At 40.4% G+C, this 24,199-nt stretch overlaps 1 protein-coding gene across 1 annotated transcript in view; it reads right to left on the minus strand.

Moving 5' to 3' along the window:
- ARPP21 (cAMP-regulated phosphoprotein, 21kDa) overlaps window positions 1-24,199 on the minus strand; it is a gene marked incomplete at its 3' end in the record, with an annotated part of 65,104 nt that overhangs the window by 6,875 nt on the left and 34,030 nt on the right. The window contains exons 13-18 of the mRNA XM_010160955.1: window positions 21,843-21,880; window positions 19,715-19,774; window positions 16,916-17,145; window positions 9,328-9,558; window positions 4,953-5,122; window positions 1,429-1,686 (exon numbers count right to left, since the gene is read on the minus strand). Coding sequence (XP_010159257.1) covers window positions 1,429-1,686; window positions 4,953-5,122; window positions 9,328-9,558; window positions 16,916-17,145; window positions 19,715-19,774; window positions 21,843-21,880 — 987 coding nt within the window. The remainder of the gene's footprint in view (window positions 1-1,428; window positions 1,687-4,952; window positions 5,123-9,327; window positions 9,559-16,915; window positions 17,146-19,714; window positions 19,775-21,842; window positions 21,881-24,199) is intronic.

Raw genomic sequence — 24,199 nt, forward strand, 5'->3', positions numbered from 1 at the left:
GCTGTGTGGTGCTTAGCTGCTGGCTGGGGTTAAACCACCATGCTGCAGCCCACTTAGCTCCCACAGCAAACCCCTTCTGGCAGGGCTGGGAAATACATTGCTTCGCCTGCTGCGGTGACAGCTTGTAACATGGAGGTGCTTGCATTTATCTGGTTCACTAGAAGTGTTGTAAGGTTTGATTAAATGATGCTTGAAAACACAGAGGGCACTGGGGGATTGTACATGAGGAGAGAAGCCTGGACAGTCTCTACTCACTCACTTAGGAGACGCAGCCTAGATGGGGACAGGGATTCATCAGGGCATTTTGCATTTCAGGTTGTTTCCACACAACCCCCCCCCCTTTTTTTTTTTTTTTCATGCTACATTTGGCAAACAGGGAAATATTTTTCTAGAAATATTTTGAATTTAAAAAAAGTCACACTATACTGAACTTCTGCTCCTTAAAAATTATTTTTTTGCAAGCCTTCTCTCAGAAAAAATGGCTGCATAGTTTGTAACTACAGAAACTGTGTGTCACAGTCCTCTATGGGATGTGAGCATCTAGCAGTCTTCAGATTTTATTGTTAATTAGTTATCTAATTAACTAGATCTCTAGCCCACTTAAAACATTATAACAGTATAAATTCTTCATTACTATGGCAATACAGAATCCCATTAACAGACACAATTGGACATTTTCAGTAAGGAGCAGCCAACGAAAAAAACAGTAGAGTTTACACTACTTTTCATTAAAAGAAATGGTGAAGGTTTTTTAATGTTTGTTTTTTATATATTTTCTTTCAAAGGATAAAATGAAAACAGGATAAATAATACTAATACCATTTTAAAGCAGAGTTTAAATGAAGTTATCTATAATTGGATAAAGAAATTTAGCTTTTTAAAGTGGATGCCTTGAAAATGGGCCAGAAAGTCATCTGTGCGTTTTACTTCTTGACAGTAATCACTTCCAATATTCTGAAAGGTACCCAAGAGACAAGTAGAGATGTTTGGTAGTGAACAGTAAAACATAATCAGTCTTCAGGAAGACAGTTAAAATTACTGATCTGTGACATCTCACATGTTCAAGTCAATTAAATATGATTAATGACTACTTGGGCTGATGTGCATGTTGCTCTTTTTGTATACATACAGGAAAAAAGGACTACAGATATTTGCTCACACTCTTCTTTCATATTCATGTGCAGATGTGTCCTGGAGTAGGAACATATGTTCGGAAAGTAGTTTGAGGATAAGGAAGGAATTGCTGAAACCCAGGAAACAATAGAGGCTTTGCAAGTTTCCTGCTGCCTAAAAATCTGCTAAGCTTTTACTGAAAGGAAAAAACAAATAATCTAGAATTTGGATAGGGTTTTTTTTGTATTCTCTCTCCGATGCTATAACGAACACAATGGTAAACCAGCAGCAGGAGGAAGAGAAGGTTTTGCCTACCTGAGCAGGTGGTGGTGGCTGTTGCACAAAGCCCTGGGGCGGTGGCTGCAGCACTTGCTGGGATACTGGTGGCCCTGAACCTGTGAAGCTTCCCGGGGGAAGCTGCTGACTGGGGGAAGCCATGATGTAACCCGTCTGCTGGGCAGGCTGCTGCAGGATAGGCGATGGGTAGACAGGACCGGAAGGCGATTCGGGATTGTCTCCTGATGATTGACGACTTAAGCTCATCTGGTTAAACTGTGTTGTCATGTCATCTCTCTGCAGGGCAAAAGGCAGTAGAAAATGATGTAGACATAATGGCACGCAAATTAGCAAGACAAAATAGGTTCTAAACAGAGCATGGGGGGGGGAAAGGAGTCACTCAGCTCAAATATGTGCCAAACTTTGCACGGGTATCTACAAAAATGGAGACAGTTAAAACGAAAATCACTATAAATGCTTTGACAAAGGCTTCCAGACTGCAAGGTGAATGGCACCTTTTGGCATAAAAGCCAATTATTTTGGCTTTTACCCTGCCCCCTCCCCCCCTTTCTGTTCCAAAATGACAAGTGAACTTTACAGTGTTCAAAAGAAGACATTTTAAATATAAAGGGCATGAAAACAACGTTATGAATACCTCTTCCCTCAAATACAGAATTCCTCAGTCAAACCCATGCTGGTAATCTCACTTGTGTTTCAAAACAATCCCAAGAGGAATTTAGTAAGATTCAGGTGCAGACCTTTTCCTTCTTAGAGTGTTTTGAAAATCTAAGGTAGTAAACATAATGAAGGTAAAAAAAAAAAAAAGCTAAGCCTTCAGTTGCTACTACAAGGCTTTTTATTCAGTGTTAGAAAGAAACAAGTACTTTATTTGACTGGAGGTGGGGGCAGAATTTATGGTAGGATGAATGTACAAAATAAAGTCAATAGACCTAGCTCTCATTACATGCTGGCAATGCTACAAGGATTCTAGACAGTATCTGCTCAGTCTTGCAAAAAGATCCATATTAATCAATGCTCTCAAGTTTATTCTGTGAAGGTCGAAGATTTACAAACGTGGTTCTGTGCATCTTCATATGTGCCCGTATCATAACACTTTTAAATACTCAACATTAAAACTTCCCCTATACAGCAATGAATCTAGCATACAACTCCATCGTGCGCTAATGCGCAGTTTACGATCCCTTCCTTATACCCCTTCACGGGTAGGGAATCAGCACTGTAAAAATGCTTTGCACTTAGAACATCCATCCTATTTTCTGAAAGGAGCCTCTTTGATTTTGTTCGCATCCCTGTTGGGTTCATTCTACAAAACCATCCTGTACAGTGTGTTTATTGGCAGGAAACTTCAAAACAGGAAAAAAAAAAAAAGTTTGTTTGTGGAAAGCCCTGCCTGAGACTGCACAGGGACTCACCCTCTCACTCTTAAGAGCAGACACTATGGGCCAACACCTTAAACACTCCTGGCACATCTTCAGGTTAATGTTAAGTGTACCATTATCCTACATCCCTATTCAGGCACACAAGTTGTCCATCTGAAGTTGTCTCTTTAAAAAGCTAGGATATTCGTTACCTGGATAGTAAATGACTGCAAACTATGTGACATCTCTACCTTAGGAAAAAAATCAGTCATAAACAAGATAACCAGAGCAAGAGAGAAAGTAACAGAAAAAAAAAAATCTTGTAGCGCCTGTTAAAATATCAGCTTCATTTTACAACAGTATAATCGTAGCCCTGTAAGCACCAAGCCAGATTCAGGCTCCAGAAGAGCTCTCTATTTATTTTTATTATACATGTGCATTGGTGCTTTGTCATCATGCATAGCATGCCACACCTTCTGCAGCTGGTTCACTGCGACTCTGTTTTCCACGTGCTCTGGTATCATCAGGGAATAAATCCAGGCAGTGGACTTAGTATACAAATAAAATAATATAAAATAAAAATAATGATTCTGAGAGGTCTCTTCTCCAGTCTTTGTGGACATAGAAGAGGGATAACCTAAATCTCAAATAACCTGGTTAGCAATTTAAGCTCCCTTGACATAAGGTGGGGAAACACAAGCTCCTATCAGAGGTAAAGCAAAACATTTTTTCAGGAGGCTCTGCTAAGCAGGCAGAGTGCCTTGCCCCTAACATCATCCTCCAGGTTGGATAACCAGAATCAGTAAGAACACCCTCACAAAATTCTGTCAGTACCAAAAGCGTTAAGGCAAACAGGGATTTAGATGGGGCTCTCACATGGGACAGCCCGTGCAGTGTTCCCCAGAGGCTCTCGGGCATACTCATGCTCACACACCCAACTTCAAGAAAACAAAACAAACAAACAAACAAACAAAAAAATCTTTGGTACCACAGAAAACTGCTGTGTTGGAGAGACTGGCAGGAGATGCTGAGGAGGATAAGAAACTGCTGGATATTGGACAGACTGGGAAGATGGCTGCATCGCCTGAACAGGCTGCAAAATAAACACAGTGAAAGACAATAAATACAACCTAATTAGAGAGAGAGAGAACAACCACCACCATGACCTCTGTTACTGAGAAAAAAGGTCTCAAACACAGCTCTGAAAATGCAGGTGACTCATCGCCAGCCAAGTGCAAGAGGTCAGGTAGTGTGATTTTGGTCTTCATTTTAGCTTACACCAAACAATGCTTTATTACTGATTTTTCTATTTTCATATATTTGATGGCTGTTAGATTAAATAAAGCCACAGCTACACCTTCTTATTACTGATGCGAGGCAATGCCAAATTATGAGTCTACATTTAATTTACAGAGATAAAATGGGAGAACAGCACAATATAAGTGTATATTTGAATTTTGCTGATAATGACTGATTTAACTCTGAGTGTGTCACGGCATAGGAATAATGACTGTAAAGCTGCTTTGACAGAACACAACAGCCAAAACAGAAATTGACAAAAACAGGCTGTGAATTATCAACAGACAGGCCCGTCAACTTGGAGCAGATGTTTATCTAAGGAAAAGAACAATTTTCTACAGCACCATTACCTTGGAATAGCTGTATTATTTCTTTCCTTTTAATCTCTCATTTAACTTGAGTCTTACTCAGGTTTGGTACTAACTCCGTCTTCTAAAACTGCTAAGACCAAATCAAGAAGTAAGAGCCACAAACATGTAAATCCAAACCGAGTAAAATCAAAGCAACTTCACTGAATCTAAACACTGTATTTCTGGGTAACCTGGGATGAAACTGTGCCAAATCATAAAGTGACACAACACCCACTTTATCCTTTGACTCAAGCCCACTGCTGTCGAAAGAGACAGGATAAGGTCCCCAGCTCTTCGGAGAGAGAGCTTAAGTCCCTTTCAAAATGAAACCATCCTTCAGATGGAATTGAGAAAGGGATCTTCCCTCTCCATCCATTTTGTTCACATTGAAAATACAGATCACGGACCCCATTTCTTTCAAAAGAAAAGAACAGCCTGATACTTTGTCTAGCTGCATCCTTCCCTCCTACCCTTTAGGGTCATCCTTCGTGTCCCTGAGAGCTGCTTCTCTTTTTCCAACGACCACCACACCTACCTGTGTGACAAGGTGACTTGCCATTTGCTGCTGTGGCTGTTGAACCTGCTGAGGCTGCTGGGATGAAGGCTGCTGCTGAGACTGTCCCACCATCTGGCTCCTCATCGTCTGCTGGCCACTGGGAGGATTGTATATTGCCGGTGTCCCATCAGGATTTACAAATGGTTGGCCTGAAACAAAACACCCTGCCTTTGTTGAACATCCTGTTTTCTGTGCGAAAACATACAGCCTTGTTTTCACTGCTCGATCTTTAGATGACCTCCTACAACAGTAAAGTGTTCATCAGTCTCGATGCCTCATTACAGTATCAGTCATCTACTCAATCTTTTTTTCAGGCAAGGCAGGCTGCAGGTATCTGTTTTGCAGCCATTTCCAAGGAATGGGTGAAAAGTTACCATGATGATTCAGGTGCTATGGTTACTTGAAGTCATTCAATGATGAATCAATTAATATTAAAATTGAATTCTGGAGCAAAGCCTGGAGGCAGAGAACATTCATGTACATTTTATTGCTATGCAATAGCAGTCAAATGTACATAACTACCTCTGACACACTGTAGATTGTATGGAAAAGAAAAAAAAAACCCCACAAACCCACCCCTTACTAATTTATTTATACATTCTAACAACAGTGTTGTACTTTTGAGAGCTGTCCCCTGAAGTAATCAGAGGAGGCAGCACTGAAAGATATCACAGAAGAAACACTGAAGATATCTTTGGAAATCTCTTATATTCGGGATAAATTCTGTCCGAAGTTCTACTAGGTAGCTGAACTCTACTGCAGACTGAACTCTACTTCAGATATTTTAGCTGGGGAAGTAACCTTGCAAAAGCAATGTATGTTAACAAAAAAACCCAAACCAAACCAAACCAAAAAAAAACCCAAAACACAAGACCCCCCCATTTAACCACGTCATTGTCTTACAAACTAAAAAGAAATGGTATTCATCTGCAGGCTAAAAGGTTTTCCATGGCCTCAGTTCTTTTTTCACTTCTTTATAAGTTCATATGCCGAAGCAGCTACAGATGTTTCCATTAGAAAAAAAGGGATTTTAACAACGAAGTGATAACATTAGAGGCAGGTAACTAAAGTATGAATATCAGAGATAAAACTGGACATCTGGAGGAATTCAGTGATCGAGAGCAAGAGCCAAATATCAAACTTCTGATCTGTATACCACAAGCATTTCTACCTCTTCTATCTATTCGTCAGCCTTTCAGTTCCTCCCTCTTATTAATCATGGTCAGACTTTCTGGATGAAGTTGCCATATTATACTGGGCATGTCTCACACTCACAGTGAGAAATCTCATGATTAGAGTGAGCAGAAGCGAAGCACAGAGCAGTTCTGTGCACTGGCTGATCTTCTGCTTCGTGCTCTGAACACACTGGGTGACAATGGCATGGAGTCCCTAGATTAGGGAGTCTCAAGTTCCAAAAGTACTTTAGGAGACTGGGGAAGTCAGACTGGGTGAGTGGAACAACAAGCTCCCAAAGCCTGTGCCAGATGCTCAAAGAAGCCATAAAGAACATTTCCCCTGGCTCAGTGAAGGATAACAAAACTGAAAGAGAAAGGTCCAGCAAAGCTTTTAAAGATGGGGGGGTGGGGAGCGGTGGGGGAAGAAAAAAAAAAAAAGACCTTTCATGAAGAAATCTTGAAATAAGAAATGAAAAGGAAAGATCAGATGGTAACAGGGAAGACATTTGTAAGTTATGAACTGTGGCCCTGATAGAAGGGCAAAGATTGCGGTGTCATTTAAAGGAGTAAGAATGAAACGTAAATGCACTTAAATTGTCAAAGGGATTAATCAGAGAATGTGACAAGAGGAGTCCTTTAAAGGGTAAAACAGACTGGTGAAATGGAGAGTAAAACAGCACAGCCACATAAATGGTCCTTTCCCAAAGCAACCAAGAAGCTTCCCTGTCTGGGGAAGGAGAACAGTAAAGCAGAGGCAAGGAAACAAAGGAAACTGCAGATATGGCACAGAAAGTGTAGGCTGCCAATACCTGAGGAGGCGCTGAGAGGTATAATCAAGCAGGGAGACACTGACAGCATCTGTGGATGCCATTAGAGGCTTGCGCAGTCAGTGACTGTGTAGTGTGAAAGGAAGCAAAGAGCTTTAAAGCACACGGCGTTATGATCAAAAAAAGAGAAAAAGATTGGAAGTAGCCACTCTGCAAGAGGAGAAGAAAGAGCTAAAGAATGGTGATACACAGGGAAAGAAAATCTATTCATTTCAGGAAACAAAGCTCCTTTTTCCTTTTCTTTAAACTGTCTTCTCTTCATCTGTGTTTCTGACAGCATCCATCACTTTGATAGTTGATCACAGCATCCAGCAATCCAAGTCTCCTCCCTACGGAGCTTCTTTTGTAATGTTACTCTAATAAGATGCACAGATCCAGAGCCCAAAGGCTGGCAAAATTTGCAGCATGTATTTTGCTGCATGCTAAAAACACAGTGGACGCTGCGGTATAGCCTGACTTCCAACACAGATAGCAGCGTGAAGCAATATATTTGAGACAAGAATTTCAGTCTTTAAAAGAACCTGCTCCCTCTGTTTTCTTTACTATGTAGGTATTTACAGTGGAGCTACAGAAACAAAACTCCTAGTTTGAAAAACCCACAAAATTATATATCTATCTATATATATACACACAAAATGACTTGCTCCTTGAATGTTAAATGTACCAACACACACAGAGCTCTCAATGATGCCTCTGCAGACAATGAGGCATGCTAGAAGGGAAGAAGAGGTGCTCTGGCCTTTCAGTATTACTAGAGATTATACCTATAGCAGAAAGAGACTCCCTGGATACCAGGGAAAAATACGAGCTACCTGCTACAAATTGCTAAACTGACAGAACAAATGTAGGAGATGTTTCTCTTAGCTACCAGAACAACAGAAATGAGTAAATTAATAACGATGGGTTTTGTCTTCTGCTTACATCCCATTCTGTCCTGTCCCCTAACTGAGTTTTAAAGAAATGTCCAAAACCCCCATTTATGCTGACAGTATTATGCTCTCATGTCAATATTGTAACAACTTGAAAAAAGTACACCTAAATAGTAAAGGTTTTAGAAAAATGCAAGTTTGTGCAAGTTACTAAGTCACTCCTCTGGAAAGAACTTATCACATTTAAATATAACCAAACAAGAACTCCTCCCTGATTTTATATACACTGACGTATAATGATCAGCCCCAGATACTACTATCTCTAAATATCTGTGGAAAGCTTGGTTTAATAGTTTGTCAAGGCTGTTTTTCTTAAATGCCGCAACTTTCAGTTTTTCTTGACTGAATTCTGACCAAAAGAAAAAGATATATTTTTAGCAGTAGCCTCATAAATAAGCTTTATGCGTTTGCACCAAAATATTGGAACACAAGGGCATAATATACATAAAATACTAGTTATAAACAAAAATCCCCAAATAAAAAGCTCCTGAATGTTCTGTTAAGGACCTTGAAAAAAAAAAATATGCTGGAGTTCAACTCTCAGCTCCCAGTATAATGGAAAATACATTTCACTGTAGGCTTTGCTATTTCAAACCCAGCATAACTCAGCTAAGGTTGACAGCACAGCTAGTCATGGTCACTGAAATAGTCCAGATCACTGAAGAAGCATCACAGTCTCAACCTCCCTGAAGTTTTTTAACGCTCTCAGTACAATACTTTGAGGACTAATAGCGTAACGTGATCTGGACTTCATCTGGACCAAGGAGCTAACAAATTGCCTTAGATTTTCAGCAAGCACTCAAGTTCAAGCTGAGTGGTTTCTGAAGTGCCCACAGAGCTTGGGTGACCGTGGATGCCTCGTTTGTGCGCTGCAGGGCTGCTAACTACCAAGAACTGAAGAGATTACAATCTTCTCTATCACAAAACTTTGGATTTATATACAATTACTAGTCATACAGCTCACCTAACAAAACAAACTCTGACGGGTTAATTCAAATGGAGCCTTTAAGCCTTTTGAAATTCTGCTGTTAAGCACAATCTCTAAGATACTGACAATGTTATTTTAGTGGCACCGTATCTCAGCATGCTCGATACAGAAGAGTATCTGTCCTCACTGAAGCTAACAGGATCTCAGAGGGTTCACAGACAAGGAGTGCCAGGACTTTACAAGATGACTATCTTGTCTGGGACCACACGAGAATGTTTTTTATCACTTCGCACTGGCTGTGCCACAACAGCCTCAAAAAGCTAACCCAGCTTTCTCTGCAGACTTGAAAAAGCCACCTGCCAAATGGCATTTGCTGTTTGCTTCCTCATAAACAGACTCCAGGAAAATATCTCCAGAAACAAGAAATTTGCCAGTTCCCTCAATGACGTCAGCAACACTGAAGGGCAGTACCAGGCAGAAGAGCATTGTACTGACCTGTGTGCGGGTTGAGAAGGATGCTGCCCGGCGGTATCCCTGCAGCTTCAAGTGGAAGAATAATATAGCTGGTGTTGCTGGGGGCCACCTGGCCACTCATCCCATTCTCAGGGTAGGACACGTTGCCTGAAGAGCTGGCTGTCACCCCAGGGACAAGAGATGCACTTTGGAGAGGCTGATGTATTCGTGACAGCGATCCTGAGGAGCCAGCGCTGCTGGAAGACTCTGAGCCTAATAGAGAGACAAAACAGCAATGGGGTGGGTTACAAGGGACACCAGTCCCCATTAGACACGGCACATACACAAGGACAACCTTCGCAGACTGTAAATGCAAACACTAGTCCATGTCCACCTGGTAGGAGTGGGGTTTTCATGCCCTACTCAGCTCAGTGTCCTGTGGTATTTCCCCAATTCAAAAAGTCACTTTCCTCCTGCAATGTCAGCTTCCCCCCAGCCAGTAGATAGCTTTATCAAGCAGAACACAAAATGCTCAGCATGTATTTACACTGCCAAATTATTGGCTCATGAGGTCTAAAACCTAAACACAGGGTACATAAATGGAAAAGAAAAAATAATAAAAAAAACCCAACAAACCACCACCACACACAAAACCCCAACCCTGGGTTGTCAGTCAAGTAATAAGGTAGCTGTGACATATTTGTATTAACTTAAAGCTACCCAAGACTTTTGCCTATTTGACTTTTTTAGCACCTAGTTTATTAAAATTGATCAATCAAGATAAATCTAATGTGCTAAACCACATTTGCGCCTGGAAGGATGGGGAGTTGCATTATTTTAAAAAATGAATATAATTTCCAAACTTTCCTGAGATTTTACTTAATTAGATTTCATTTGGCTTCCTGTAAAAATGACAAGAGCCACTGAGAGTGTAAGGCTGAGATGAATAGCTTCCTTAGAGCTAGACATTAAGGCAAACACAAATGAGATGTGAAAGAAAATGCCTATATAGACTCTTCCTCCCCAAAATAAGTATATTTTAACTGCAATTTCTTTTATTTTACTTCTGTGCATTATCTGTTTATCTTACATTAATTACTAACCTCCTTAGTGCCCTCAAACTCAGACTTAGGTTTTAGCAAATATCTTTCTTGGAGGGCATATTACATCCCTTCATATTTGGGATACTGCAGGAGGACCCTGCAGTAGACTGCTTAGAACCTCGGATTCATTTTCAGTCAAATCCATATTGGAACCCATTTATTTCCCCATAAGCAGAGCAAAATAGGCTTCCTCGGAAGAAACTGCACCAGCATTCTGTTACTTATCAAATAGAGGGTCTTTGCACAGATTCCTGAGGATTGCTGTGTAAAACATTTTTATCCATCTTCTTCAAACTTCATATCCATACGGCAGCTACTACAGAGACTCTTTATGAACTGTGCACTATTTGCCATCAGGACTCTAAATCTGCTTCTCCAACATCTAATCAAGAAAGTAATGGAGATTTCAGAAGAAATTTTTTATTTCTATAAATACACTTCAAAATTTTATTAGTTGCTACATTTTCTTCGTCTCCTTGTAGAAAGAGGTTGAAAATTTAGAAAGATTATTCCTGAAGGGATAGTATTTTTTTTTTTAATTGAGTCATTTCAGATTTCAGTGTTTCTAGAAATTTCAGAGATATTCCCAGAGGTCATCCTCATCAAGCTGCAAGCAGTACTTGGCATCTTCCTCCCAAATGTAAATGCAACTTTACGAGTTTTGTCTTCTTTCTACAGCAGTTACTGGGTCCTTTCCTGCATTTCTCTGGCCCTTCTACATGCACTTGATGCTGCTTCTCCAAGTTCCTGCTTTACTTTCTCCTCTTTTCCATCACTTTTTGAATTCAATGGGTTCGAAAGCTACCTGGAGATGCAGGAACGATGATGAGATTTCATGAACTTCACAGTATTATTTCTAAGCATGGAAGTACCACCAAGCCTTAGTTCAGACCTCTCTCTTGATTTTGTGCTATTCTGAAGAAACATTGTGAGCATAAAAGGTTGCAGCTCTGACATTCAATTGTTTTTTCTTTTCCACCTTTCAGCTGGTTTCATGGCAGAATCACAGACCAGCTCCTGAATGTTAAAAGCCAGAAAACTGCAATGAATCCAGATGTACTCATCAAATCGTGGGCAGAAGCAGTGGAACCACCTTGGGAGCCATCACCACACATTGGCCAAGGCTTTGAAATGCCTGCCTTAAAGGATCAGAGATCTGCTCTCCCCTGACAGTAGATCAAGCTGGTGATTTTGAGAGAACACAGCTAAGACACAAAATCATTTCAGCAATTTTCCTAATATGAAAAAAAAACTAAACCCCAAGAAATTACTACTTAACCAATTTTGTCCTCATTTATCTGGTATAAGAATGATCAATTTAAATTCTTTTTTTTTTTTAATCACTACAACTTATTTCCTATCGTTTTAAGTCTAGACATACTAAGCCAAGTAAGTTCCAAGACTAATGTTTGGAAATTAACACCAATTAATCTTGTCTTTGTAGCTCTGATTAGCTGTTTTCACGGTGTCTAAATTTGGAATAAAATCACCACATAATGAATTCAGTACTGTAGCACATAAAAAAAAGGAACTATCTGACTTTATTCAGATTCACATTAAGAGATGTCTTGCTAAAGACTTCTGAAAGGAACTTTGACTAAATGAGATTTTTGCCCCCATTACACAATCCCAACCTCTTTTCTTCAGTATGTCATGATGGCTATTTCTTCTAGATTCTTCTATAATTTTCCTGCTGTTTCACAGCTGACGTAATAATAACCTTCATATTCTCATCACTTTCCATTAATGTATTTTTAAAGTATTCTCAGAGATACAGCAGTTCAAAGAGTGGTAAAAAGAGAGACAGAAAAATCACCACAGACTCTTAATAGCCTAGGGGGGGTGTGAAAGTACTATTAATTTTCCAATATCCTGACTGCTAGTGAGCGACACATGTCTTGCTCTATTTTCTGTGGGTCAGCATTCAGTATCTGATGAATTTGAACATCTTTGTTCATCCCACCTTCCACATCTGAGGTAAATTTTTTCCTTCTTATCAACTGGACTCTCAAGAGCTACCCACTACTTGCTCCAGACAGTCAATTTTTTTTTTTAGGAGCTGTACATTACTGATCACCCTTGGAAGTAATTTTGTCTTGGATAAAGTTTCTTGGCTTAGGAATATTTATTTGATACTTTTATGTCACTTGCATTTTTGATTATTACACTGTTCGGGGTTTTGGGCATGTGTTGGTAGGTTTTTTGTTGGTGGTGGTTGGGGTTTTTTTGTTGTTTGGGTTTTATTAATAATAATGGTATGTGTTCATGTGAACACGATCATTCCTCTGCAAGTTGCACTTCTAAAAATAAGATTGATGTTTCAGCACAGTTGGTTGGCGGGAAGCGCATGACTGGAAGCAGTTGGCTCATGATTTATTGCCCATACATCAACATTCCTACTGTTTTTCTCAGACTCACAAGATCCATCAGGCTAATGCCTAATTAAGAAAAAGAAGCAGAAATCAGTTCTGAAACTCAAAAGAAAAATTATAATTTCCAGGACACTTTACCACAAAAAAGAGGTCAATGTATTGAAATGCCTGCAGTATAATCATCTTTGCCCAACAGGAGTAACAAGGAGCACCTAACAGGAGAGGTTAGACTGTGGCTCCGATTACCTGGAGCCCCGCCAAGGAAGTTAATGATTCCTGCAGATCTGTATCCATACAGCCGATACCCCAGTGCAGCCAGGTTTTCGTAAATGGGGGGAAAAGAAATAAGCTCGAACACCTGTGCATTCCACTGAATGGAAATGCATTATGAGAAACTAAATATGCAACAGTTACATCTTTCAAGTCTTCCAACCATTATTTAAATGGAAATGTAAACACAGAGAGGACTAGTCTTTGAAACACTTCTTGCCTTTCTTCCCAACAATGTATATTAAAACCTGTCGTAATGCATCAGTGAAAATACCGTGGTAGTTGATAAGCTAGATTTTGTCTTCATAGGTTAGAGACTGAACAGGTACATCTTTGATGCCTACAGGGACATCTATTTGGCTTACTATACATGTTTGGTCAACCCTGGGAAGTGTACTCTATTACCGGAAATCTAAACTAACCAATGTTTTACATAACGTCCTAAATTGTAGGAATGCAATCTGATTGCAATTAACAACTCTCCACTCAATACTGAATTATACCTTAATAGATCTCTATATATCTACTAAGCTTCAGAAAAACAGAGCAGAAAATGTTATTTGCAATATACAATCTGTGGTTTTAGTGGAACCAGGCTTTCTAAAAAAATCAACAGATATGTGAAAATAACCATCAGAACCAGTAAGATAATCATGTTGTGGTTTCAAACAGTCCCTTTTGTGAAGTTTGCAAGAATGAAGTAACGTAATTCCTTTGCTAAGTGCTAATTCCCATGCAGCTGAATGAAATTAAAGTCCAAGACTAATTGGCATTACTGGACTCTACTGTGGAGACCAGAACACTCTACAATCTGTCTTTGCCTAAGGGGAGGCTAACATCTTTCCGTGCTTTGGTTTGTTTGTGATGATCCATTAATTACTGATTTATCAGAAGTTAAGGTTAAGGGCACAACATTTAATTTTGGTGACAGTATTAAAAATGATCCAGAAAAGCTAGTGCTAATATTTCATCACCATATACACTTCCAAATGCAGCTGAGAGACACCAGTGAATATCCTTAAGTCTTAGTATTTCCACGCTCAATAACATGTTTGACAATGTTTCTGGATTAATGTCATATATGTAGAATAGTTTTCACGTTTAAAATGGTCACAAAAGTCTTCCATCATTCAGCCAATGAAGAACACATTGACCAACTAATAACTTCAGATTGATTTCATACATACTATATGCCAGGCAAAAATATTTTATTACTGTGATTGATAAAGTACTCCAGAGAAGAGTCTAGTACTTTCTGCAGAAGAGGAGAAACAGGACAGAATTGGTGCCTACCAGGCTCTGCCACACTACCAGGGCAGTGTGCTTGACACCTGTAGTTACACCTCTGCAATCACATTTCAATCCCTGTAGTAAAGGCAACGGAAAATAAACAAAATCCCCCAAAATAAAAGGACGATCGACCTTTAGGTGCGTACTGAACTACAGAATGCCCAGTGCTGCCGATGACTGGATTACAGGATGATTAAGGTCGAATGCAAAACGTGCACAACGAAGTGTCGCTCAGTACCTAAGGTACCTCGGAATACATATGCAAATAGTGTGTGTGGGGGGCCTGACGCCTGCATGAATGCGCTCAGCATTTTTTGGTGAAGGGACATTGATCGAGCATGTTTCCCCATTATTTTTTTGAACAGTCATTCTTTTCTGGTTTAATGCCATTCACTAACATTTTTGAGAGAAAGATAGAAATAGAGATGCAGGTATTTTTTTTCCTTGACTTTCTTCAGCCAGACTGACAGTTTGACTTTGTGTCCTGGCTTCCAAGGTGTACCTTAGCTTTGACATCCAGCCTTGCTCTTTTTCCCCACCTCTTCTTTTGTTTTGTTTCTTTTTTACTCTTTCTGTATTCAAAAAGCTTTCAAATTTAAACATTTTGCTTAAAAAAATTTAAAAGCACATACAAGCTGTAATTGCTCTGCAAATAACATGGAATTTTAATATCACTGATTTTTTCAAAATATTTATAAGAGCTTTCATTTGAAAGCAATTTTGGGTTTGGTGCATACAGACTGCAGATTGATTTACAAGTATTGGCAAGCTTCAGAGATCTCTCTTTCGATACACTTTTTAAGTGCACCCTTTAATACGGTTGATTTTAACACTAAGAGTATTACTCTCTTGCAATTACATGTCTCAACCCTCCAAACAGGATTTCCCCAACACTGTTTTAAATGCTCTGCATCTCTGCAATACAAAGCTGCAGAGAAATACATTTACCTGCACTCTACCAAAGGTGAATGATATGACAAAAATATGCCAGGAATCTGTGCCTCCTCTCTAATTCATACATATCAAATTGAATTCTGAGGCAATGGAAAGATTCACAGGAGGCAAAGAAATCTGGAGGCAAAACCATTGTCTATTGCATACTTCACGCTCCACTGTATAGACTATTCAGCCTTTACACAATAAAAAAAATACAGGAGTGTAGTTTGAGAACTACAAACCGGTTTTACTATGTTGCATATGCAGGAACAAGCCAGAAGTAAACAACTATACTGTAGTAATTTTCAAAGTCAATTTCATGTCTTAATTTCATAGATTTTTACATACATAAGGATGGAATAAAACTGAAGGAGGATCTTATCTTGGGAAGGGATCCTTATGGTTCCATTCTAACTTGAGACGTTCAAGGATTCTATGGATCTTAAGAAAACCAACATTTGTCTGGGGTCTCAAAAGAAACATAGAATAGAAGCATTAAGGAAAAAGAAAGCAGGACATTCCAAAAGCTCCCAAGCAGCTTTCCAACCAGCGGGTTCCTTTCCAGCTGTGAAATATAACAAAATTTTTAACTGTGTCAAGATCTGGAGGTCCAAATGTAGTTACAAAGTCAATTCCCCAGCATCCTGAATCACAGCAAAGACTGCCATACAATTTTGGGAATAAGAGTGAAATCTGACCAACCCAGGTTTGATAAACTGGCTTTAAATTAAGTACTGTCCATAAAACACTCTAAAACTGAAAAAGCACTAAGTGCTAACTATTGATTACCACTTGTCCTGTACTATATTTATCAAATGAAGCAAAGTGATGGAATCATCTGATGGACTCAGTATTTATTATGCACTTTTACACAAAAAGAACCAAAAAAACCCCAACAACAACAAAAAAACCCCAGAGTAGCTTAATGGCATGGCTTGAAATTACTTAGATCCAGACCCTGTGGCTCACTTATATGTTAATGTACCTGTGAAGTTAACACAAATAAATGCAGAATTCCCACCAGGTTCATAGTTCCCTTAAATGATGCTTTTATTTAATGGGAACTAAACAAGAAAACTAACAGACTGCAGGACTTTGTGAATCCTGAATGCGCACTGCCTTGTCTGCCAGCAGCGAGGGAGAGGCTGTAGTCCAAGATACAGATGGTTTGCATTTTAGCAATGACAACAAAATGTTCTTGGATTTCTCATCAGATACACAACATTTAATTCTTCGTGATTCAAGAAAGATGAATAAAAAGGTAAACTCTGTGCTTTGTCTGAAAGGACTACCACCTTTCCAGGCAACAAGTGTAGTGTTCAAATAGGAGGCACACCTATTTTACTCCAGGAAAAGCCTACCTCACCTACAATTTGCAAACTTCAGGCACCAAGTTTTCTTCTTAATTCCCCAAAACTCAGTGTCAGGTATCCAGATACTGATGTACCTAGATGGATATACACATCTGCTATCCACAGGGAATACAACTGTTTCAGTAATTCACCATATATTCCACCCACGGGGATTGAACTGGATGATCTCTGAAGGTCCCTTCCAATCCAAACCATTCTGTGATATACCACACTCAGACAAGTACCAGTACAGCGTTATATCACTGCACAACAAAAAGTACTGTGAACCCAATACAGTACTAGCTACCTGTTTTAGACAGTTTGCCGGTACTTCTGTTACTTGACGAGCTATCTCCCCTTGTCAGGACGGTTATACCTCCAAAACTGGCTGTTTTTGTTATGGCTGGCTTCAAATTTCGATTTGAGCTGTCTGAGTCTGTGCTGCTCCATGGCCTCTGGTGGTCTGTCCACTTCAATTCATTCTCCGTACTGCTCTGCCGACTGCCAGATGCCTTCCCCGTGCTGTCTCTGTTACCCCTACGGACATCAGGAGACAAAAGATTTATATACAAACAAAACCACATCAGGGCAATTTATATCTTTGGTTACCCTGCAGCAAGCCTAACAAAGAAAAAGGAAATACTCTGCATTTATGAAACCATGCCTGAAAGAAGGGATCTGACCCAGATACTCATCTGCCTTCAGCAAGTAAACATTGCTATACCCTTTTACATGCACAGCACTTACCGCTGCCCTCCTTTCACATATATACTAAGAACACTTCACCAGACCGGGCTGATGTAGCAATATTACGTATCAAGGACTTAGCATTTCTGTTGACTGGTCTCCTCCCTCAGCAAAGTCCTTGCTAACCTCTCCGTTGGCTGTCCATCACCTATAAGATTTTTCTCAATAACTTCACCTTCTACTTTTGTCTTCATATCCACCCTCTTCATTTTTATTGCACCTTGTCCTTACTCATCACCTGCTCTGCAAAATCACCTGAAGCTTTCACCCTAAACATGTGTCCTCCCAGCGTGACCCCATACTCTTCAGTGCTAATGGTCCAGTTAAGAAACCCACCAGGTAGGGTTTTTTAGCCCTCTACATACACTGATTTCGAACATCTCTGGGTAGAGACTGTCTGTCCCTGAACATTTGCAGAGCACCCAGTGTTCTGTGCATGACGCCACCGTTAACTGTCAGTGGAAAACAGAGCAGAATTTGGCTTATTTATGGTGAACGGCTTGCAGTGTGCTGCTAAAATGACCAAACCAGCATGCCTACGACAGCATGGTGAACCACAGCTGTTATCCCAAGTGATGTTAATAACACTGGCTTTTGGAAGGCTTTTATAAGACATTTTCGACCCTTCTGTCTTATTTTACAGCACGAAGCAGGCTCAAAGCACTTTGTACTAATCAAGAAGATGAGATGGTGGTTTTTTGTTTGGGTTTTGTTGGTGGGTTGTATGTTTTATGGTTTGTGGGTGGGTTTGGTTTTTTTGTTTGTTTGTTTGTTTTCTGGACCCCTTCCTCCTTGCAAACATAGCTCCTGCTTTTTATTTGGAGAACCTGCCAAGCTCTGCCAACTGGGACACAAAGGAGCAGCGTGTCAAAGATGGGATCAAGCTGGTGTGTTCCTTGCCTGTGATCACAGCCTCTTATGGATGATGTGATCAGCAGTATTAACCCACTGACCTTTGCTAGACCCAGATACTGGGAAAGCGTGAAGAGAAACATCACAGAAGCAACAACATAAAAAAAGGAAAAAGTTTTTAAAAATAAATTGTCCTTAAGATTTAACTGGAAAGAAAAGACAAAACTATGTAATTTACAGATTCTTTTGCATTCCTGTTCTTACAAATTAAGAATTTCCTTAGATTTATATTCTAGTGGAAAAGACAGAGAGAAACAGAATGTTTTTATACTCCAGTTACCTGTGGTTTTGGAGTACACAAAAATCCTTTTTGTTCCCCAAACGCAAACAGACAATAGTTATTAAGAGTCTCTGTGCGTCAGATGTTTCCTTACTCCTCCATGCCTAAGCAAAGACTTTCAGATCATCAAGGCTAGCTCAAAGCATGGAGAAAAGCTTTTCTGCCTGCTGCCTGTGGCCATGGGACAGCAGCTCCAGATGCTCCAGCGCTGCGCCTTACCTGGTACAGTCTTGCCATCTCCCCCGTGGCTGCTGTGCTGACATGCAGACAGCAACCACACGTCAAATAATCCCGCATCCCTTTCTCCTCATAACAAAGAATTATGCAATGTATATGATATAGGCTTGAAGCAACATCATCCCTGTTATATATGCAAACCCCAATGCATATGGCATCTAGAGATTACCCTACTTCTGCCTATCTATCCACATGCCTTACTGGATGAAGGACACGCTTCTGAAAGCATCCATCCCTTCTGCCTGCTCTGCTTAAGACTGACCGACTTGAATAGCAGCTTGGCATGCTCCACTCTGGTTGATTTGAACTGAACCTGTGGGAGCTCAGGGTAGGGGAAGAGCACCTTTCTAAGTCTCTCAGAGGAAGAAACACTGTCACCACCACGTTGGGTCTTCCACTGATCCAGTGTGCCAACTGATAAAAAAGTTTTCTGTGAAAACAGGGACTGACTCCCACCGATGCCCTGTGGCTTGGGATGCAATTTGGGATACAGGATACATCTGAATGTTCTCTGGGCAGAAGAAATTGGAGTTTGGAGGATAAGGTTCACAGAGAAAATATTTCAAAACATTTCTGCTTTAGATAAGGGAGCTTCAATCACTTTCACTTGACCATACTTTTACTTCAGCTTTTAATAAACAAACAAAAGGAAAAAAGGTCAGCAACCCCTAAATTGTGGCAGACTGGGCAGCTGAAAAATCTCATATGGTTCCTGAGCCAATGATCCCTAAAACCAAAGGAAAGGGTCCTATTGTGACTTCCCCATTCTGAGAGCATGGGATGAGCGAGGTAAGAACTCTGTTCTCCATGCTGCTTTCCAGACAGAAAAATGACATACTGACATGCCTCCAGGTCTCCCTCCACAAGGCAATGGATAGAATCACATGTGAGAGTTACTGGGAAGAGAATATTAAATGAAGTCATACAAACCTAAACAGCTGTCTTTTCTTATGGGTATCACTGCATATACTAGTGTCGTCCAACAGCCTACTGAAAAATAAAAAGAAAGTTTATGGTAACAGGCACAATAATTCAAATTTATCTCATCTGTAAAGCTCATTTTAATATCTAGCAACATCTTCCAACTTGTGCGAGATTCATCGTTTAAGGAAAAAAACACAACAAACCAAGGCTAAAATTGCCTGCCCCCTCCAACTGTACACAGTCAACTGAACATAAGAAATGTCAGCCAGGGAGGCTGAAGGCCATTTAACATTTCCTGTTACTAAGCAAGGTAATTCTCAGAAGCCAAGGAACCATACATCTACATCCAAAAGAAAATTCATAAAAATATCACCTAATATGAACATAAAAAGTGCAAGCCAGCAAAATACTGCATATATAATTTTAAGCATTTGCTAACTTGCTTGAAAAATCTCTGCAGCTCAGAGAAACGCTCAGGTTCTCTGATGAAAAAGAAAGGCAAAGCACTTAAACAGGTACCTAATTTTTGACACAGCAAATCAACACGGCTGCTCACATGCATGGAGCTAAATATGAGTTTAAGTGCTTCACCTGATCAAAGGCTATATGTAAGGCATGCAGCAAGAAAAAGCAGCGTTCTGAGGAATGCAGCTGAAGCCTCCCTCCTGACAACAACCGTAAGAGAAGCCCAGTTTCCAACCTGGCCTTGTCCTGGTCTCCACTTGGGTATGCATCCTCACCCTGGGAAAGCTGGTCAGACAGCTCACGGGTTTGAGCAAAGTGAATCAAGTGCTAAGACCAGAACTGGCCACATTCTTCTGCAGGCAGGCATGGGACTGAATGCATAAATCAGTGGAGGTCTGGCTGTGAAGCTCATGTGGTATCCCATAAAGGTCCCCAGCTCTACCCTCAGCAGCGCTGAGTACTTTCCACAGTGACTTGGGAATGTGTACAACTACGTCACATTCATTGTCCCGTTGTCTCCAGATAGGTCAAAGTAGTTTTATGGGAGCATCATCATTTTGCCTTTTTGGTTCCTCTGAGGCATATTTTAATTATTCTGATGAATCGTTATCTCCATATTCATGACACAAAAGAAGCAGCTGAGGAAATATCCTTGGCTCCCAGAACAGGAGGTGGTTAGGTGACAGTGGCCATTACCTCCCAAGGGACTTCCCTCATGCCACTTTCAGGACTGTCCATCGGAAAACCTAGTTTGTACCTTTAGTGTGGAGTCATTTTCCACAGGAACAGCCTTACCCATAAATGCATCTGAGAGATGTAAAGATTGACAGAAATGGAAATACCGTGAAATATTATCATCCCCTTTAAGAAGGGGAGATTAACTGTTTTAAAACCTGCACAGGACAGACTTGGGCTAGCTCAAACACTCACCAGGAAATTTCTTGGTATTTTGGTTAGAATCCTTATCTGCCACAAAGGTGCAGCATTTCTAAGATCTTCAACACAGCAAAGCCAACTTACGGCTGCTACGGAGCTAAGACTTCGTAGTTTGTAGATTTTAGTTAAGGCAGAGTTTCTTTTTCCCTTTGCTTTAAATGGATTTAGTATGATAAAACCAACATCCATAAGAACCATCACACAGTAATGCAAAGTAACAGTTGGCTCAGATACCACCATTTCATTACTACAACATAGCAGTGAAGCAGGTCTGGTCTGAGGGACTTGTGAGCCTTCACAAGGAACAAGTGCTGCCGTTCAGACCCACAGCAGAGCTGGTTAAACAAGAGAGACCCAAGCATGGTGCCTCTAAATGCCATCATCCAGCCACCTGGAGTGCTTAAATAAATTCTAAAGGCACTCCAGAAACAGGTTTGAGCATCTGAAATGAAACATTAGGTGAGTTCTGCCCCCCTGCACCTCGGTCTGCTTTTTAAACTGCAATGCAAAGTCCTGGGAAAGCAGCAATAACACCTTATCTGCTCACATACAATACTGCAAGGCAAGCTCTTCCCCCACCCCCTTAAAGCAGGAAAACGCTGCAGGTAATATGGATTATAAATTTGCTCAACAGCCTTTGCATTAGGATAAACAACTATGGAGGTATAGATAGACAAAAGAAGAGAGAGAAACAGCTAAGTTTAACACAAAAAAAAAAAAAAGCTATTTTTACCTGTTTTCCACAAAAAGGTTTTCCTGGGAGCAAACTGACTGAAAAATAAAAAAGGCATTGTATCAGACGTTCTAAATATGCTCTGCTGTTCCAATTCCTTCCTTGATTTTAGAATTATCTCCCCTGTTCAGGCTTAAGGGGATTTCAATTCATGCATCATTTGCATTTGCAGAAGACAAGAGGGAAGAAAGGTCAAGAATAAGGTCAAGCCAGTAAAATAAATTCCATGCATTACAACACATTGCCAACACAGGGTCTCAGTTTGGAAACAAACTGAAACTTCTCAGTTCTGAGATCAGAAGGCGTCGGTATGTGCAAAATACTGGCAATTGAAAGGGGAAAAACGTTTTTCCTGCGTAATACGAGGTTCCACTGGTCTGCCCTATCATGTCAAAATAAGATTGCAAGATAGCACAGAGCTGCAAGTGGGAAGGACAAACAGAAGGAAAGCATGCAGAATTGACAAAGTTCTTCAAAGGGAGAGAAAATACTGCAGTACTTGGAAATACTATGTGATTTCACATTTTACAGTTGGAGAGGAAACAGTCATACCTGCATTGAGATATAAAATTATGATAATCATCTTAATAATAATATTAACAACAATAATAACCTGTTGCAAAGAAGTTCTCTACTGGAGGACTTGGATACCAAGAAATGTGAAGGGGTCGGAAGAAATAAATCCTATTGGCAAGTGTATAATTCTTTTAGTGTTACTTAATTTTTTATACAGAGAAATGAAGCTGTGCTCAATTTCCCATGAATAATTCTCCCACTTTGATTTTTTCATTTCCCTCCTATTTCATGTTCACTACACGGAGTGCCTCGTAGCTGTCACTGGATTATATCTCCATGAGGTATATAAGAAAAGACAGTCAGTACTTGCACTGAATTTAAACAAAAGGCAGGCAAAGCGAGGAGGGCACCAGAGATTGTGCCCATTACTTCTGCAACAAGAAGGAATCAGCTCAAAGAATAAGGCAATGCCATCATCAGCTGTGTCAAATTTTAACAGTATGCATGGATTTAGGATGTTTCTGTTTTGGAAAGGGTGAGCTAATGACCTACTCAAAGAGCGCTGACCAACACTAGAAGCAACACCCTGCTCATTCCCAGCGCTCCAGCAGACGTACGGGCAAAGTTTTCCCTTGGCACCACAGCCAGTGCCATCCCACCAATTTACACAAGGAATGCATTTAGCCCTGTGAAGGGAATGCCGTTTCTCATTAAAGCTGTAATTTGCCCACCCAGCGTACACATCTGGGAACATCTGACAGCTCTGCGGGCTTCGCAGGTGAGTTCCCAGCCTGCGCTCCAACTAAACACACAAGTGAGTCTCTCCTTAACACAAAGTATCAGGATATCAGGAGTGAGTTCTTTGCCAGGGACCAAATTCCCACCATCTACAGCACACCTAGGATTTCACCCCAGGCTGAGAGGAGACACCAACAGTTCCACCTAAAACTACTGGGATCCTCTGTACAACTACAACACTGCCTCTACTTTTCATCTACCTAACTCACAAGGTTTCATTAACAAACGTGGCTGTGGAGATGTCAGCAGAGCCTAACTACCTATGAGCACAGTGAAATCGCCCCAAGGGCTTGTACCACCCTCAACTGTGGGGCTGTGTCTTCACTCTCAGGTTCATCATAGGCATTTGTGTGTTGATGTCACTTCAGTCGCATTGCCATCGCGGCGTTAGAGCTATGCTTCCAGAACAAGCGAGTAAAACCCTTTGCTCAGATCAGAGTACTGGTTTGTGACCCCACAAAGTTACAAAAGCAAAGGGGCATGTACCTGTCTGGATTTTTATTTTATTTTTTCAGGTTTTTTAAGACACTGGGGAATAAAGCAAAACAAATGTATGGGATGTACAGTTTATCTAGTAAGTGAAGAGGTCTGCTCCTTTTCAGTGTCTTGATGGGAACCACTATCAACTGCACTGTAGACTTAGAGACAAAGTCTGTAATAACTCCATTTGTCTTCCTGGCTGATAATGCTGGCACAGGGCCACACCATCCCTGGAAAGTGCTTTTCAGTATAGGTGTGAGGCTGAGAGGCAGAGAAGACAGGCACTTTTTTATTATGTTATTCTTACTGTTAAAAATCAGATGGCTAAGCAGCTCTGGATAGCAATTTAGCTACCACAAGAACAAGACTCACTTTTCTGATCTACGGCATCAGTAATAGTGTAAATCACCAGGAAAGCTTAAGTACACAGCACAGCTGTTGTCAAAAGGCATTCTTAAAACACTTGGTTCTTGTACATTTAAAGACACTGACTACAAACCTACAAAAGGAATGAAGTTATGCAAGATTACCTACCAATTCACCTTCTCAGAGACCTCCACGTG

Source organism: Eurypyga helias, unplaced genomic scaffold (assembly GCF_000690775.1).
Source record: "Eurypyga helias isolate BGI_N326 unplaced genomic scaffold, ASM69077v1 scaffold28870, whole genome shotgun sequence".
NCBI lineage: Eukaryota > Metazoa > Chordata > Aves > Eurypygiformes > Eurypygidae > Eurypyga > Eurypyga helias.